General features: G+C 40.0%; 1 protein-coding gene across 2 annotated transcripts in view; it reads right to left on the bottom strand.

The window, feature by feature from the left end:
• Positions 1-224: 224 nt before the first annotated feature.
• The window catches only part of HECW2 (HECT, C2 and WW domain containing E3 ubiquitin protein ligase 2), a 417979-nt gene continuing 402798 nt past the window's right edge, over positions 225-15405 (bottom strand). For both annotated transcript variants that reach the window (XM_060152403.1, XM_060152405.1), the window contains one exon: positions 225-787. In XM_060152403.1, coding sequence (XP_060008386.1) covers positions 676-787 — 112 coding nt within the window. In that variant the 3' untranslated portion in view covers positions 225-675. The remainder of the gene's footprint in view (positions 788-15405) is intronic.

The following is a 15405-nucleotide window of genomic DNA, read 5'->3' as shown; positions in this document are numbered from 1 at the left end:
ATTCACTGAATAACAGTTTGTCTTCGGCCATAATTACACACATACCACTTTGCATATACATTGTCACAGACCACCTTACTGCAAATCTTTAAGGTTACCTCATATTGACTTGGTTTCATTTTCACTGTGTCCCATGAAAGCTGAAACCTATGGTGCACACCATGCAGGCACTCATAAGCAAGAAAATGAATATTCTGTTATAACTTAGGGCTTAAATGAATGTATTTTCAGGAGTTATATTTGTTTTTATTATATTATTTAACTTGCACTAATTTGGAGATTGGGCCAAGTGCTGCCAGTTTGGCTTGAATCATGTTCAAAGGTAAGTTTCAAGATTCTCCTGAGTCTCTAAAAGTTATCATGGAGCTGATCGTGTACAGGTTCATCTTCGTCTTGGAACATAACAAATGGAAAAAAGCTTGGCAGTCAAGAACTGTTGATTGAAAGATTGTTGGGTGGTTCCCTGGGCATCAAGCTCACCCAAATCCTTCCAAGAGTACTCATCACCACTATCCAGTCCCCAAATGTGACAGAACACGTGTTCCTGGAAAATAACAGCACTCAGCTTTACTCTAATGGAAGTGTACTCTTGAAACTTCCAATGTTCAGCCATTCTTCTAGAGGGCAGCTTCTGGAATTGCCTGTCTACACGGAGCGGGGCATTGTGCCTCCAGGTCACTCAAGTCCAAAGGTACTGGTCTCTTCAACTGCTGTCAAGAGTTTTTCATAAAGCATGGAGAAGGATGGGTACGGAGGGAGATCCAGACGGTTAAAACAAGTGTGAGCTCTGCAAACAGAAGAAGCAGTACAGAGTTCAGAACGCTTTGAGTGAAACGATATTGTTTCTCTGTGTGTCTGCCTGTGCTTGTCTTTCATATTCAAATGGGTTTGTTGCCAATTTTCACATTCCTTTTGGAAACACTTTGAAAACGTTTCGACTTGAAAAATTCAGAATTGAATTTCTTTAAGGGAAATAGGATCTTTAAAAAATATTTTCCTTACATTTTCACAACCGTTTAAAATCCATATTACATATATATCACTAATTGTTTGGTTGTCTAAGAATTACAAACACAAGTTTGAATTTTTGTTTCTCTTTTGATGTTAGATTTTTTTTTTCCTAAAAGACATGACTATAAACTCTTGCAAAGTAATTCATTTTCAGAGTTGGCATTTGCCTGAAAGTCTCTCAAAAAATCTACGGTTTTCCATTTTTTCATTTTGTTGGTCAGGGAAGAGCACTGAGTGTCTCTGAAGACCTGCAGACACGCCTCATGGCTTAGAGTTTTGGGAAATTCCCTGGCTGGACTTTCCTGTCGAAGTCAGTAGACCATTGTTACTTCTTTGACTCCAGTGCTATAATCTGTTTTCTCCTAATTCACAATGCAAAATAATGGCCATTTAAATCATTACATTACATTCTTTTTAGAAATACCTCCCCTTTTGCCAAGATAGGAAAAAAATATGCTTTCCTGTTATTTGCACCTGAATCACAATAAAAAATAGACAGTCTCCAAATAGTACATCTTATCAGGAAGTAAATCTGCACTTTTGACATGAAATAGGAAGCATTTTATTTGGAATGTACAACAGTTTGTTTGGGGAGCTAAACAACTTTGACTTTAAAAAAATGCTCCTGAATTAATATGGAATTTTGGGAGCTGTGATTTTTAACAGGCTGTTTTTACAAAGTCACGTTTAAGTTTTTATTCTTATAAATTACTTTAATACTAATGAAATATAGTTATACTGCTAGATGCAGCATAGTGTCATGGGAAGATCAGAGATCTACAGTTGGATAGACTTGGGTTTGAATTTCAGCTCTGCCAACGAGTTGTGTAATTTGCAGTGAGTTATTAAAAATCTGCCACTCAGTTTTCTCACCTATAAAATCAGAATCATATCATTTGTTTCAGAAGGATATGAGGATTAAATGAAATCACAGAAACATGCTTAATGCAATGCCTGGCTCACAGTGTTTGACCAATTAATAAGATATATATTGTTAGCTACATTTCATTACCATCAAAAAGATTTACTCCAATTGCGTTCATTAAACTGCCAAAAGATAATCATGACTCGTGGAAACTATGGGATAACAAAGAGATGATAAAGCAGGTGTGCGGCCACATGGCTTATTAGAAACAGTAACTCGAAGGGGCTCTGTTATATTAGAAAAATAAAGATCTTCCTCAACTTACAATGGGGTTACATCTTGGTAAACCCCTCGTAAATTGAAAATATAAGTCAAAAATGCATTTAATACACCTACCCTACCAAATATCATAGCTTAGCCTAGACTACCTTGCACATTCTCAGAACACTTACATTAGCCTACAGTTGGGCAACGTCAGCTAACACAAAGTCTCTTTTATAATAAAGAGTTGAATATCTCATGTAATTTATTGACTATTGTACTGAAAGTGAAAAACAGAATGTTTGTATGGGTACAGAATGGTTGTATGTGTATAGTTTTTTTACCCTCGTGATCATGTGGCTGACTGGGAGCTGAGGCTCACTGACACTGCCCAGCATCATGAGAGAGTGTGGCACTGAATATTGCTACCCTGGGAAAAGATCAGGATTCAAAATTGGAAATATGATTTCTACTGAAAGTGTATCACTTTCACACCACTGTAAAGTCGAAAAATTGTAAGTCAAACCCTCGTAAGTCTGAGACTGTCTGTACCAGTTTTAGGACACAGAGATAGAACTGGCTCAGAGTTTACAACTCTTGTTATTACAAACTCTAAAATATATTGGGGGAAAATCACCCAATCAGTCTTTGCAAGCAAACACTTTCTTTGATATAATAAACCACTTCAGAATTGCATTTAACATAATCCATATTACACCTTCCTTACGCCAGAGCCTCAACTTGGGTCTCAAGAAAAATGTTTTACGTTTTAAAAAACTGAACTAGCATACTGAAAGTCTTAGGAATGGTTTAAATATCTATCTTGTATAAAACATTGGTGTAAAAATATTAACTGAAGACTTAAATCTGTCATAGGGAAAGGGGAGGAGGAAGAGAAGTATGTTTTGAATGTAATTATCATCCAGACTTTGTGTGTCAGATGACACGTAACATTCATTATCCCATTAGACTAAAGATGGTACTTCTTTTAGATGCAATTTAAACATTTTCATTTCTTTGGTTACCAACAAGGCTGAGAATCTCTCCCCAAGTCAGCTTGTTTGTAACATTTCCCATTTTGTGATCTACATGTTCATCTCCTTTGTGAACTACACGTTCATCCCCTTTGCCCATTTATCTTTTCTTTAAAAATTGTTTTTGTGATAAGATACCTACCACATAGAATGTATCACCTTCACCATCACCAAGTACACAGCTCTGTGGCATTAAGTACATTCACATTGTTCTGCAACCAACACCACCATCCATCTCTAGAACTTCTTCCTCTTTCCAAACTGAAACTTTCTACCCACTGAACACTAACTCCTGTTCTCTCCTGCCCTTATAGATTTCATGGGTGAGTTACTGAACAGCAGAGACATGCAGAGTTCCTCTTTCTTTACTCAGAAACCTGGGAGAATGAAAGGACTGCTGTTGGCTCCCAACTTGGCCCCACCCAAGTCTCCCTCCCACCATTCTTTTCCCCATCTCTATGAATTTGACTACTCTAAAAACCTCATGTGAGTGGCATCATACAGTATGCGTCCTTTGTGACTGGCTCATTTCACTTAGCATTTTCCAGGCCCACTTTGTAGCATGGGTCAGAATTTCCCTTCTTTTTAAAGCTGAATAATATTCTATTGTTTGTATATACTACATTTTGTTAATCCATTCATCCATTGATGGACACTTGGGTTGTTTCCATCTTTTGACTATTGTAAAAAAGGGCTGTTATGAACACGGGTTCCAATTTTCCTACATGCTCACTGACACTTGTTATTTTGTGGGTTTTTTTTTTTTTTTTGATAATAGCCATCCTAATAAGCGTGAAGTCAACTTATTTAAAACTTCAGGATTTCTTATTGATTTGTAAGAAATACTACAAAATAAAGAGATTAATTCTTGTTTATCTCTAGCTAATCTCTTCCAGCCTGTTCACCTTTTTATTTAGTTATGCGTTTTATTTACAGAGCAATATTAATCTGGTTACTTGTTACCCATTTTTGATACATTGTCTTTCTTCAGCATGTTGCTGTGATAAGAAATGTTGAAAAGATGATCGCTAATGTTTACACCTAATAGAAGGTTTTCATTGCCTATTTTTTTCTTTTGGTAGTGCTGGTATATGAAAGAGTGTGACAGATAAACTTTCAGGACAACTCTTAAAAGAGTAACTCATTTTATACAGTTGTAATCTTGAATAGATACGTGTGAATTCATTTTTGTGAACTGAATCATACTGGGTAAACTAGGAAGTAAAATAATTCAAGAAAACTCTTTATCTAGGTAAGGAATAATCCATAATTAATGTTTTATTTGCTTAGGACAGGACAGGACTGTAGGTGTAGTATATCTATCACATGGTAGTTAAGCCTGTTCCTTCCCTCTTGATAACCAAATACCTTCCCTTAACTGAAGGTTAATTTTACCTAGTCAAGAATTAACAAAATGGCCACATACATGAGAATGAGAATTCATAAATAGTAATGTTGGAATCCCCCAATTAACTTCTTACGCATACTTGAATTGAATGAACTTTAATTCACTGTGGTCTTATGGTAGGCAGAGTTCTAAGATGATCTGCCATGACCTATATACCTTTGTATAATCCCCATCATTTGAGTGTGACTGGGGACCTGTAATTTGTAACCAATGGAATATGGCAAAGGTGAAGGTATGCTGCAGATGTAATTAAAGTCTCTAATCAGTTGATTTTAAGTTAGTCAAAAGCCTGATGATCCTGAATGGACCTGACCTAATTAGGTGAGACTTTTAAAAGAGCATCTAGAGATCAGAGACTCTCACTGTTGCTAGATTTGAAGAAGTAGGCTGCCATGAATTCTACAGCTGCAGGCAATGAATTCTACCAACAACCGAAGGGAGTTTGGAGGCAGGTCCTTCCCTAGTTGAGCCTCCAGATGAGAATGCAGTCCACCTGATATCTTGATTTCAGCCATATGAGATGCTGAGCAGAAGCCCTGGCTAAGCTGTGCCTGGACTCCTGATTCCCAGAAACAGACATAGTAATTCTGTGTTGTTTTAAGCTGCTAGATTTGTGGTAATTTGTTATGCAGCACTGGAAAATCACTACAGGTCTCAATGTAGTACAACAATCTAAGAAAAGGTAGTAAGTGTGATATAGTAGCATCATCCCTATCAAGGGCAGGCAGTGGGGCCAAGTTGGGAGCCAACAGCAGTCCTTTCATTCTCCCAGGTTTCTGAGTAAAGAAAGAGGAACTCTGCATGTCTCTGCTGTTCAGTAACTCACCTATGAAATCCATAAGCCTGGGTACTCTTTCTTCGATAGTTTCAGTTCTCAACACAAAAAGAAGGACTGGACAACTTTTTTGTTTTTGTTTTTGTTTTGCGGTACGTGGGCCTCTCACTGTTGTGGCCTCTCCCGTTGTGGAGCACAAGCTCCGGACGTGCAGGCTCAGCGGCCATGGTGCACGGGCCCAGCCGCTCCGCGGCATGTGGGATCTTCCCAGACCGGGGCACGAGCCCGTGTCCCCTGCATCGGCAGGTGGACTCTCAACCACTGCGCCACCAGGGAAGCCCTGGACAACTTTGTTGATCCGCTTCAGTCATAAGACATAATCACCATCACTGACCCATAGCCTAAGGCTATCATTGCTTCCTAAATTACATCTGGTTGCATAATAGTTACCATAACAGAACTTTCCTTCTGAATAAACTGAACAGCTCCCCTGGAAAATGTGTCATGAAGATGGAGAAAGGATGCATTGTTGAAGGGGAAACTGTGCAGAAAGATTAAATGGTTCTCCCAAGGTCAAATCAGGAATAGGACTGCAACCTTGGGTTCCTAGGGGAAGTCGAACATTAAACAGAAAGCAGGGAGACTAATCCTCTTTCACTTTTGGAAGCCTGACTGTTAACTTCATCCCACCCCTGACTTTTAACTGCTAGTCCTCAGCATCCTACCAGATTACATACATTTTGACGATAGGAATTAGCAAAATAAAGCTTCAGATATTTTTTAACTGAATGACTCAGTCAAAATATACGGGCACTCTAGGGAAAATGGTCCAGGTTGGGTCAGTCCAGAGAACTCTGAGAGATACCAGGGGATTTTCAGGTGCTCAAATCATCTAGTTCTATCTCATGCTCACCAGAAAGCAGAGATACTCAGAGAGGTAGGGTGAAATTCATCAGAATAACCCAAGAAGCTTGTTTACAATGGAGATTTTTGGGTGTACCCTGAGATTCTACTTTAGAAGGTTTGGGGTGGGCCTAGGGATCTGCATTTTAACTATCACCCCAAATGAGTCTGATGCAGGTAGGCTCCACTAGTGGAGAGACATCAATTGGATTAGAAATAAGATATCTACATTGGCTATTTGTTTCTCTTTTTTGAATTTTTTTTTTTTTTTTTTTTCTTTTTTGCGGTACGCGGGCCTCTCACTGCTGTGGCCTCTCCCGTTGCGGAGCACAGGCTCCGGAAGCGCAGGCTCAGCGGCCATGGCTCACGGGCACAGCCGCTTCGCGGCATGTGGGATCTTCCCGGACCGGGGCACGAACCCATGTCCCCTGCATCGGCAGGCGGACTCTCACCCACTGCGCCACCAGGAAAGCCCTCTTTTTTGAATTTTTGAATTTTATTTATTTTTTTATACAGCAGGTTCTTATTAGTTATCCATTTTATACATATTAGTGTATATATGTCAATCCCAATCTCCCAATTCATCACACTACATTGGCTATTTGTACCAGTGTTTTGTGTGCTTGCAAAAATTTCAAAACTCCTTATAAACAAGACAGCATTGCTAATAAGGAAATTGAGGAATAGTGTGGTTAAATAAATTGCCCAATATTTACCATCAACTTGCTGTATGAGCCAAGAACAGGGAAAAAAAAAAAAAAGCAAAACAAAAGACAATCCTCTGAGGCTTTTCACACCCCCTCTCCCGCCCCATTCCATGTCCTAAGAAAACTCTAGCAGAAAATAACAGAAGGGCCCTTGGACTATGTTGACATTGGCAGCAAAAGCACATCCAGTTATTCAGTCTCAATAAAAGAACATTTTTCAAATCTTTCAAAGCCAGCCACACTAAGGCTATAATGAGTTTACCTCATTTTCATCTATGCAGCCAGAAACACTCAAGGAGGGCAGGTCTGAACTGGTCTTTGGGAAATCATGCTGGCATCAATATAAAGAAGATTTAAAAGCCCTCCAGACATCTGGTGTGACTTAATAGATCTCTTGGTGCCTTCTGGATTCTTTAAATGTTAACCAGAAGGTCACATGCTCAACCCTCTTTTCTTTCCTATAGATAGACAAGTCAATTATCCAAATCCAATGAGCCCAAAGAATCACAATTACATCTAAAATTTCATCAATCAATTAACTGATTAATGTATTTCTGTGTGTGTGTATTTATTAATTTATTCTCCATTTCCTCAGAGTGATTTTTCGTAGCTTATAAGGACTCAAAATATGAGGCGAAGAAGAAATTACAATCAGGATTTTAAAGAGAGAGAGAGAGAGTGAGAGGTGAAAAGCATGGGCCTCATTTTATCTGGCAGATATAGCCCGAGAAATAAAATGTATGTAAATTGAATAAATTTTTAAAATTTGCATTATCATTTATAATGTGTTTTATCAGTACTCTCTTTCTTTTTGATTGGCAGTGGTGCCTAATCCTAATTTGTTTCCTTACTCCTATTCCCACCTTTTCATTAAGTAATTAATCAATCAAAACCAAATACTTATATATGTATACGTATAGCTGATTCACTTTTTTATAAAGCAGAAACTAACACACCATTGTAAAGCAATTATACTCCAATAAAGATGTTAAAAAATACTTAAAAGCATTCTGGAAAATTCCTAAGGGATACTAGAGCTTATCACTTTTTAATGTCATGATTTCTTTGGAAGTGTGAGCATTCCTGACCGAGTTTACCTGTCAAGTCCAAATTTTCCTCATCTGAGACAGGGCCTATAGGCTTCTCCACAGGGGAATCAGGTGCTCCCGCAGTCCTGTCGGCAGGGAAGGCTGGAGGGAGGAGCACAGTTGGCCTGGAGCTGGGCTATGAGGTAGGCAAAGAGGGACTCTCTTTGGGCTCTCAGGGTCCCCTAATTCAGGGCCCACTGAGTGTTCAGGTAGCACCCAAGCACTTTCACCTGCAGACCCTCTTTTATTATGTCCTCCATTGAAGACCCCATATTTTGAAAGCTTGTCATTCCTATACAAAGTGCCCTGATGCACAAAAATTAATTTTTTCAACTTACATTTCATTTATTCCTTCATTCATTGAACAAATACGTACTGAGGTCATACTGCATGCCAGACATTGAGCTGTCCCCTGGTAGATGAGGATGAATAGTTTGCTCTCTGCCCACAAGAAGTTTGCACTCTGACAGCAAAATATGCAGGCAAATGGGACCCACTAAAGGTTATGCAGTCTGTGCTCTGTACTAGGGGAACTGGCTGGGGCCAGTAGGCAACTGTAATCCAGCCTACCTTTGGCTCTGCTCACCAACCCATAATCCCTAGCTCAGGGCTGCATTTCTCCAGAAAATTGTAAGAAACCTTTGTCTAATCCAAAAAATTCATATGGGCTCTCAGTGGCCCTGCACACAATGAGTTACAAGTCTGCTCTGCAGAGTCAGGAAAGGCTTTCCAGAGGACACTATCTGTGCCAAGCCTCGAAGGATTTATAGGTGTGTAGGGTTTGTCTGGATCGGCAACAAGAAGGACGTTCCCAGCAGACTGCCCGGAAGTGTGAGGAAGCATTGCATCACCAGGAAACCTGAGAACTACAAGTGCTTGAGTGACAGGAGCCAAGGCTGGACGTGAAGCCAGAGAGGGAGGTAGGGTCACATCAGGAAGCGAGGTGTGCTCATGCAGAGACCTTTCCCATTTATTCCACGCATTAAAGGGAGCTAGGGACTGGGCGTGGAGCTTGATATGGCACAGGTGCCATTAAACACACCAGGGAACAGAGGAAACGGGCACGGTAGGTGATGAATTCGGAGCTGGTAATCAACATGAGAAATACAAAGTTACCAATCGCACGGAGTGATAAATTCAATGGACGTAATTCAGTGATTGTTTTGTTAGCCTAGATAGATTTACTAACACAAAGAAAGGTATAACTTTTGTTATGATTTTAAAAAATATTCATAATTTCTTTATGATCCCAATTAATACTTTCTTAGACCATGAGATTTAGGGCAGGAATTCTCACTAAGACTAGTTCACAAATATCTGGGTGACCCGTGGTGGCGCAGCACAACCCCGACCCTCACCAGGTGTTCAATAAATGTGAATCAATGGAAAGGAATTCTATGGCACTTACCACGCCCACTACTCATGTGTCATATACCACTTGGTGGCAGTGATGTTGGTTATCTATTCATTTAAATATCTATTACTTCCTTCTCTCTGTTTTAAAGTCCACATGGACAGAGATCAATTTATGTCTCCCATAAAGTTTTGCATATAATAAATGCATAATGAGTATCTAAAGGCTTGTTGGAGGAATTAGATTTACTAACTAATTAATATCTTATTCTAAAGTCTCATTAGGTTGTCTTGGTTAAAATGCATCTGGATCTATAAATACAATGTGGAATGTTCCCACAGAGGGAATTCCTGCATGGGGGATAATTAACAGAAGAAAGTCTTCAAACTATGCCTGGTAATCAGGTCACTTCTCACCTGTAGATGCTCCCTGGGAATAGGTGAACAGTACATACTTTTCAAATGTAAGAATTTAAACCCAACAGAAGAAAACCCAGTAAGGAACTGTTCCAGAATGAGAACTCTTAGAAGCCCAAACAAAATATAAATACCCTGGGTGGACGCAGCACATTTCTTGAACACCTAAAGACTGTAAAATGTCATGCCAGCTCTGAAGGCTAGGGATTAGGGCCAACAGTCAAAATAGCTGAACTTATTGAATAATGTGTCAGGCATCATTTTGAGCACTTTGTATATGTTATCTCACTTAATCTTCAAAACAACTTCGTAATGTAATTATCAGTACCAATCCCTATTGTTCAGATGAGGGCATAAAGATACAGAAGCGATTTTGGCATATCTTGTCTGGAGTGGTCCAGAGTCAGACCTGAAGTTTAAGAAGCCACTAAAAATATTGAGTACCAATTATGCATTACGACTCAGCACGAGGGGCAAAACCACACTCAATTCAAACAAGGTCCTTGTTCTCACGGGGTTAGATCCTAGAGGGGGAGATAGACAGTCAACAAGTAAACCAATCACTAAACACAATGACTGAACCGAAATAAGTCCTATAAAGGAATTAAGGTATGACAGAGTGGCAGGTACACTGTGGGCAGAAGCCTGGAGGGCCTTTCCGAGCACTGAGCTGAGTCCTTAGGGATGAGAAAGCCAGCCACGTGCAGAACCAGCAGAAAAGAGTTTGGGCAGCAATTTCCAGAGTCTTGAGGCAGAGTTAAGTTTGGCACATTTCCTCAAGAAGGAGGCTGGTGGCTGTAGCTGGCGGGGGGAGAGTGTATGTGTTGAGGTTAGAAGAGTAGGCCAGAGCAGGCCACCCACCTGGTAGTCCTTGGCAAGGAGTACGGATTTTACTCTAAGGCACTGGAGGGGATGATGAGCAGGGGAGGGAGGTGATCTGGAGATTTCAGAAGCTCACTCTGGTTGCTGACCACAGAATGAACTACAGGATGTACGAAGAGAAGCAGGTGTGTAGCCAGCAGGCTGCGGCAGTAGCCCCAGGGGAGAGGGGCTGGTGTAGTGGACTAGGGTGGTGGAAGGAGATGAGCCCAAACTAGTTTTTGGTCTTGAGGCCAAAGAGAAGGGGATCACCATTCCTTAACAGCTGTAATGTTTGTCACTCACAAACACACACTTTATGATTTATAGTTGTTGTGACTTAGACGACTCTATTCTGTTGGCAGCAGCAATGCAAACTACTTTCATTCCATTCAGTAATTACAAATTATTTCAGCAGTATTTTACATTCATCACTGGAGTCCTTTTTCAGGCAAAGTATGTTTTACGATCATCTTACCCACTTCCCAAAGTAAAGACCAATCCAAAAGGTACAGCATATTTAAGGATTTTTAATAGGGTAATATTCCTAGTCATCACTGGTGTATTTTCATTAGCATGTGCTGAACCAATGGCAGAATACAGTAAAACCTTAAAATATTATTATAAGAGATTTGAGTAAGTGGAAAGAAAGGGAAAGGGTGGAAGAGGGCCTTGTATCAGAGATTAAATGATGGAGCAGACTGCCGTGGGACCAGCAGGTAGTGGGGAACTGGGAGACCAAGGGGGGACGTCCCAAGGCAGGCACAATATGGAAAAGTGGTGGTGTCACCAAGCGATCCTCCCAGTGTCCATCGCTTGTTCTGGATTTTTTTTTAATTAAAGAAAGTTACACCAGCTCCTCAGTTACTTTCCAATTTCCAAGCTGATAGCTCCAGTAGAAAGCTCCTCTGTACTAGAGGAGGAAAAGCTGAATTATTGATAACATTGTAAAGCAGTATTTAATGACATGGAAAGTTATTCATGATTAGTGATATGTGATAAACAAAAAGCAGGTCATAAACAGTATAGGCGCTATGATTGTATTTTGTTTTTAAATGTGTGTCTTGTGTGTGTTATGTTTGTAGAAATGAGTGGAGGCATGTTTAGAGATTATCTCAGTAGTGGACTTTATATATATATATATGTATACATGTATATTTTTATTATATACACACATATATTATTGTATTATATGTATTATATACACAAATATTAAAAAATTTAAACTTCTTGGCATTTTTTGTGAAATATTTTCTTTACATAAGAATAAAAAGCAGAGTTTTAAAAATGAAAATAATGTCTAGCAATATAGGGGTAGGGGAGTGAGAGGTACAAACTATTATGTATAAGAGAAGCTACAAGGATGTATTGTACAACACTGGGAAATAGCCAATATTTTATAACAACTATAAATGGAGTGTAACTTTTAAAAATTGTGAATACTATATTGTACACCTGTAACACATACTATTGTATATCTACTGTACTTTAATTAAAACAATTTTTAATGAAAAATGTCTCATCTTTAAAAAATAGCTTTATCTTTTTAAATTCTATTCCACTGGAAAAGCTGTCTCCCTGAAACATTTCATAATTAACTCTTGCTTCTTATTTTTTAATTTGGGTCAGCATTTCATTTGTAATAATCTCCAGATGCAGCCATTGTCAAAAATGAATGTTTCCTCCCTTTGGCAAAACCAACACTCCCCCATCATGACTGCGGCTCTCCAACTCCTCTGTCCCATCATCCTACTTGGCAAGAACCTCTGAGATGAACACATAAAGTCTATACCACCCTTGGAGAGAGGATTTGACCTGCATTTTCCTGCTGGCATGTTAGCAGCCTGTTTTTCGGAATGTTTAAGAGCAACTGCAGTAAAGTGAATTTACAGTCTCCTAAGTCCATCAGAGCACAAGGGACCGGAAATCTACAGAAATGCAAAATATAGAGCTAACTACCAACCATGAAGCAGAGGAAGTACAGTTATGTGTTCAGGCTAGAAGCCTCCACAGAGACACCCGTCTGCCTCCATCATTATTTATCATCTGGTCTCCAGTTACTTTATTACCACAAGACAGAAAAAAAAGAGCCATGGATTCAACTTGTACTGGCTTCAGAGACAACCCTATATACTTTAATACACTTCTTGGCCCACATTGTGAGTAGTGCTATTCACTGCTACCGCAGTGTGGGACTAGGAAATCTGAGAAAAGAATGAGACTCACATTTGCTTTCTTGAAAGGTTTAAAGGCCTTCAATCATCCGTTTCTAGAAAGACTAAGATGCCCTCCCTTCTGCGGGTACTACCTGCCCTCATCCTTTATAGCCACTTCCAAGTCTCCAGGGTACAGCCTCCCATGCCTGACACGAGATGATGCCAGACCTCTTAGGGAATACACTTTTTAAGTAAGAACAACATTCAACCATTTTGTCTCCAGTGTGTACAAATGTCACATTTTAAATGTTAAACATCATCTTGCTAATAAGAAAAAAGAAATACATTGGGGATGACCAGCTTGAGACAGACCAGTCCTTTAGTTCTGCAACTCAAACCTAGCCGGAAAGATGGCTTCAGTGTATCTGTTCTGACGGTGGGAAAAAATGGACTCAGTCATATAAAACCATCTTTTTAGACCACAGCCAATCTTACAGATCTTTTTCACACTTAAGTAACACCCCACATTTCATAAAGGGTGATGACAACGTTATCAGTAAAGAAATCACTTCTGGGCTTCCCTGGTGGCGCAGTGGTTGAGAGTCCGCCTGCCGATGCAGGGGACGCGGGTTCGTGCCCCAGTCTGGGAGGATCCCACATGCCGCAGAGCGGCTGGGCCCGTGAGCCATAGCCGCTGAGCCTGCGCATCCGGAGCCTGTGTTCTGCAGCGGGAGAGGCCACAGCAGTGGGAGGCCCACGTACCGCAAAAAAAAAAAAACCCAAACAACAACAACAAAAAACCCAAACAAACAAACAAACAAAAAGAAATCACTTCTGATAAAACTATATGGTCATGCACTGAAGTTCTCCTTTTGTGTTTTTCCTCCAAATGTACTTTTTTGGTGGAGCACATTTTAATAGTTTCAGCAGTATGGTGGCTCACAGAAGATTCACAATAAAAGGTTTAAAAGAACAAAGAGAACATACTGTCCCTAAGAACTTTCATACACATTATCTCACTCACTTGTCGCAAATATTCTTTGAGCATGGCATCGTTATTCCTACTCTTCAGAGGTGGATCAAGGCTCTTAGGATCACATTGCTAGTGTATCACAGGGCTTAGGTCTGCATTCATGCCTCCTAACAAGGCTCTATAAATTGATGAACTGTGAATTAGAATAGCCAAGTAGCTCTTTCTTCCTGCTGGACCTAAAAAGTCAGGGCTTGTTAGAGACAAGGTATGAAAATGGTCTGCTTGCCTAATGTGCCTCATATCATCTTTATGTATGGCTATTTTATAATCTAGGTAGAGCTAGGAATCTAGAACCTAGAGCCTTAGGTCATAATGCAGAAAGGAAGAAACAACAACGCCTGTTGCTCAACCGTATGTATGCAACAATGTGAAGAAACCCACCATTTATGATGACTCAGCACACGAACTTCCTGGAGCTCCAGGCGGAAGCAGACAAGTGAATACGGCCCGACCCCCAAGATTCTTCAGCAACCTGTTGGTGCTACTTATTGCTCCACTAAACCTAATATACCACCCCTTCCCTGGCCATTTAAAGATGGAGAAATGGAGGCCCAGAGATCAAGTGATCTTCTAGGTCCCAGAGTTAGCTGGTGGCAGAGGTGGGCAAGAACCCAGGTGGTCTAACTCCCAACCCTGTGCTCTTTCCAATATGCTACAGTCTGACATATATTACAGACAATGGTGACAGAAATCATAATGGCAGCCACCATCGACTGGATGCTTACTCAGGGCAAGGGTCAGTAGTAAATGTTTTATATGAACGATTTCCCTTAATCTTCAGAATTACTAACCTACAAGGTAGATGAGGAAACAGAGGCTCAGAACAATTAGGCAACATCTCCAAGAGCCCACTGTGGGCAAGTAACAGAACTGGGATAGAGTCCAGTCTCTCTGAAGCTTAAGTTTGTTGTTTATACCAAATTGCCTTTCTCTGCTCATCAGGTTTGGTGAAAATTACAGTGATTAAATATGAACAGCTGATATATCTGCGTATGGTTACAGTTTATTCCGTCTACTTTACATAAGCAAGTCTTTACAAAAACAGATTTCAAGAGAAAGAACGCAATTCATCTGTCCTTTCCTGCCTCTTTAATGCTAATCCTTGAGTTTCTCAGAAAAGTGAAAGGTCCTACTCAGATACTGTAAATCTGCTTTTGAGTTGCAAATTTGGTCTGAGGGGAAAAAAGCGTGATTCAGACATAAACAAAATAAAGTACTTCTTTAAATAATGAAATTAAAGTCTCTTACATTTGGAACACCAGGTAAGCCAGCTAATTACTTAGGTGTTTGGATGCAGTGCCTCTGTTCACAGACTGACACGCACCCAAAGCGACTGAAGAGGCTCAGGCAGCCCTGAGCTTGCTCTATTCATTGCTCTCTGTATCTGTATTTTCAGCATGCTTTTTTTCACATGTTGATGCTTAGAACATTATTCTTAAGAACCAGTGTTGTGCAATTGCTAAGAAGACAGTCTTGTTAACAGGTTTCTCAAAGTCACTTGTAAAGTTCTCCCTTGGCATCCCCAGGGCATTGGTT

This window comes from Lagenorhynchus albirostris, chromosome 6 (assembly GCF_949774975.1).
Source record: "Lagenorhynchus albirostris chromosome 6, mLagAlb1.1, whole genome shotgun sequence".
NCBI classification, from domain to species: Eukaryota; Metazoa; Chordata; class Mammalia; order Artiodactyla; family Delphinidae; genus Lagenorhynchus; species Lagenorhynchus albirostris.
This window is presented reverse-complemented; position numbering and strand designations above follow the sequence as displayed.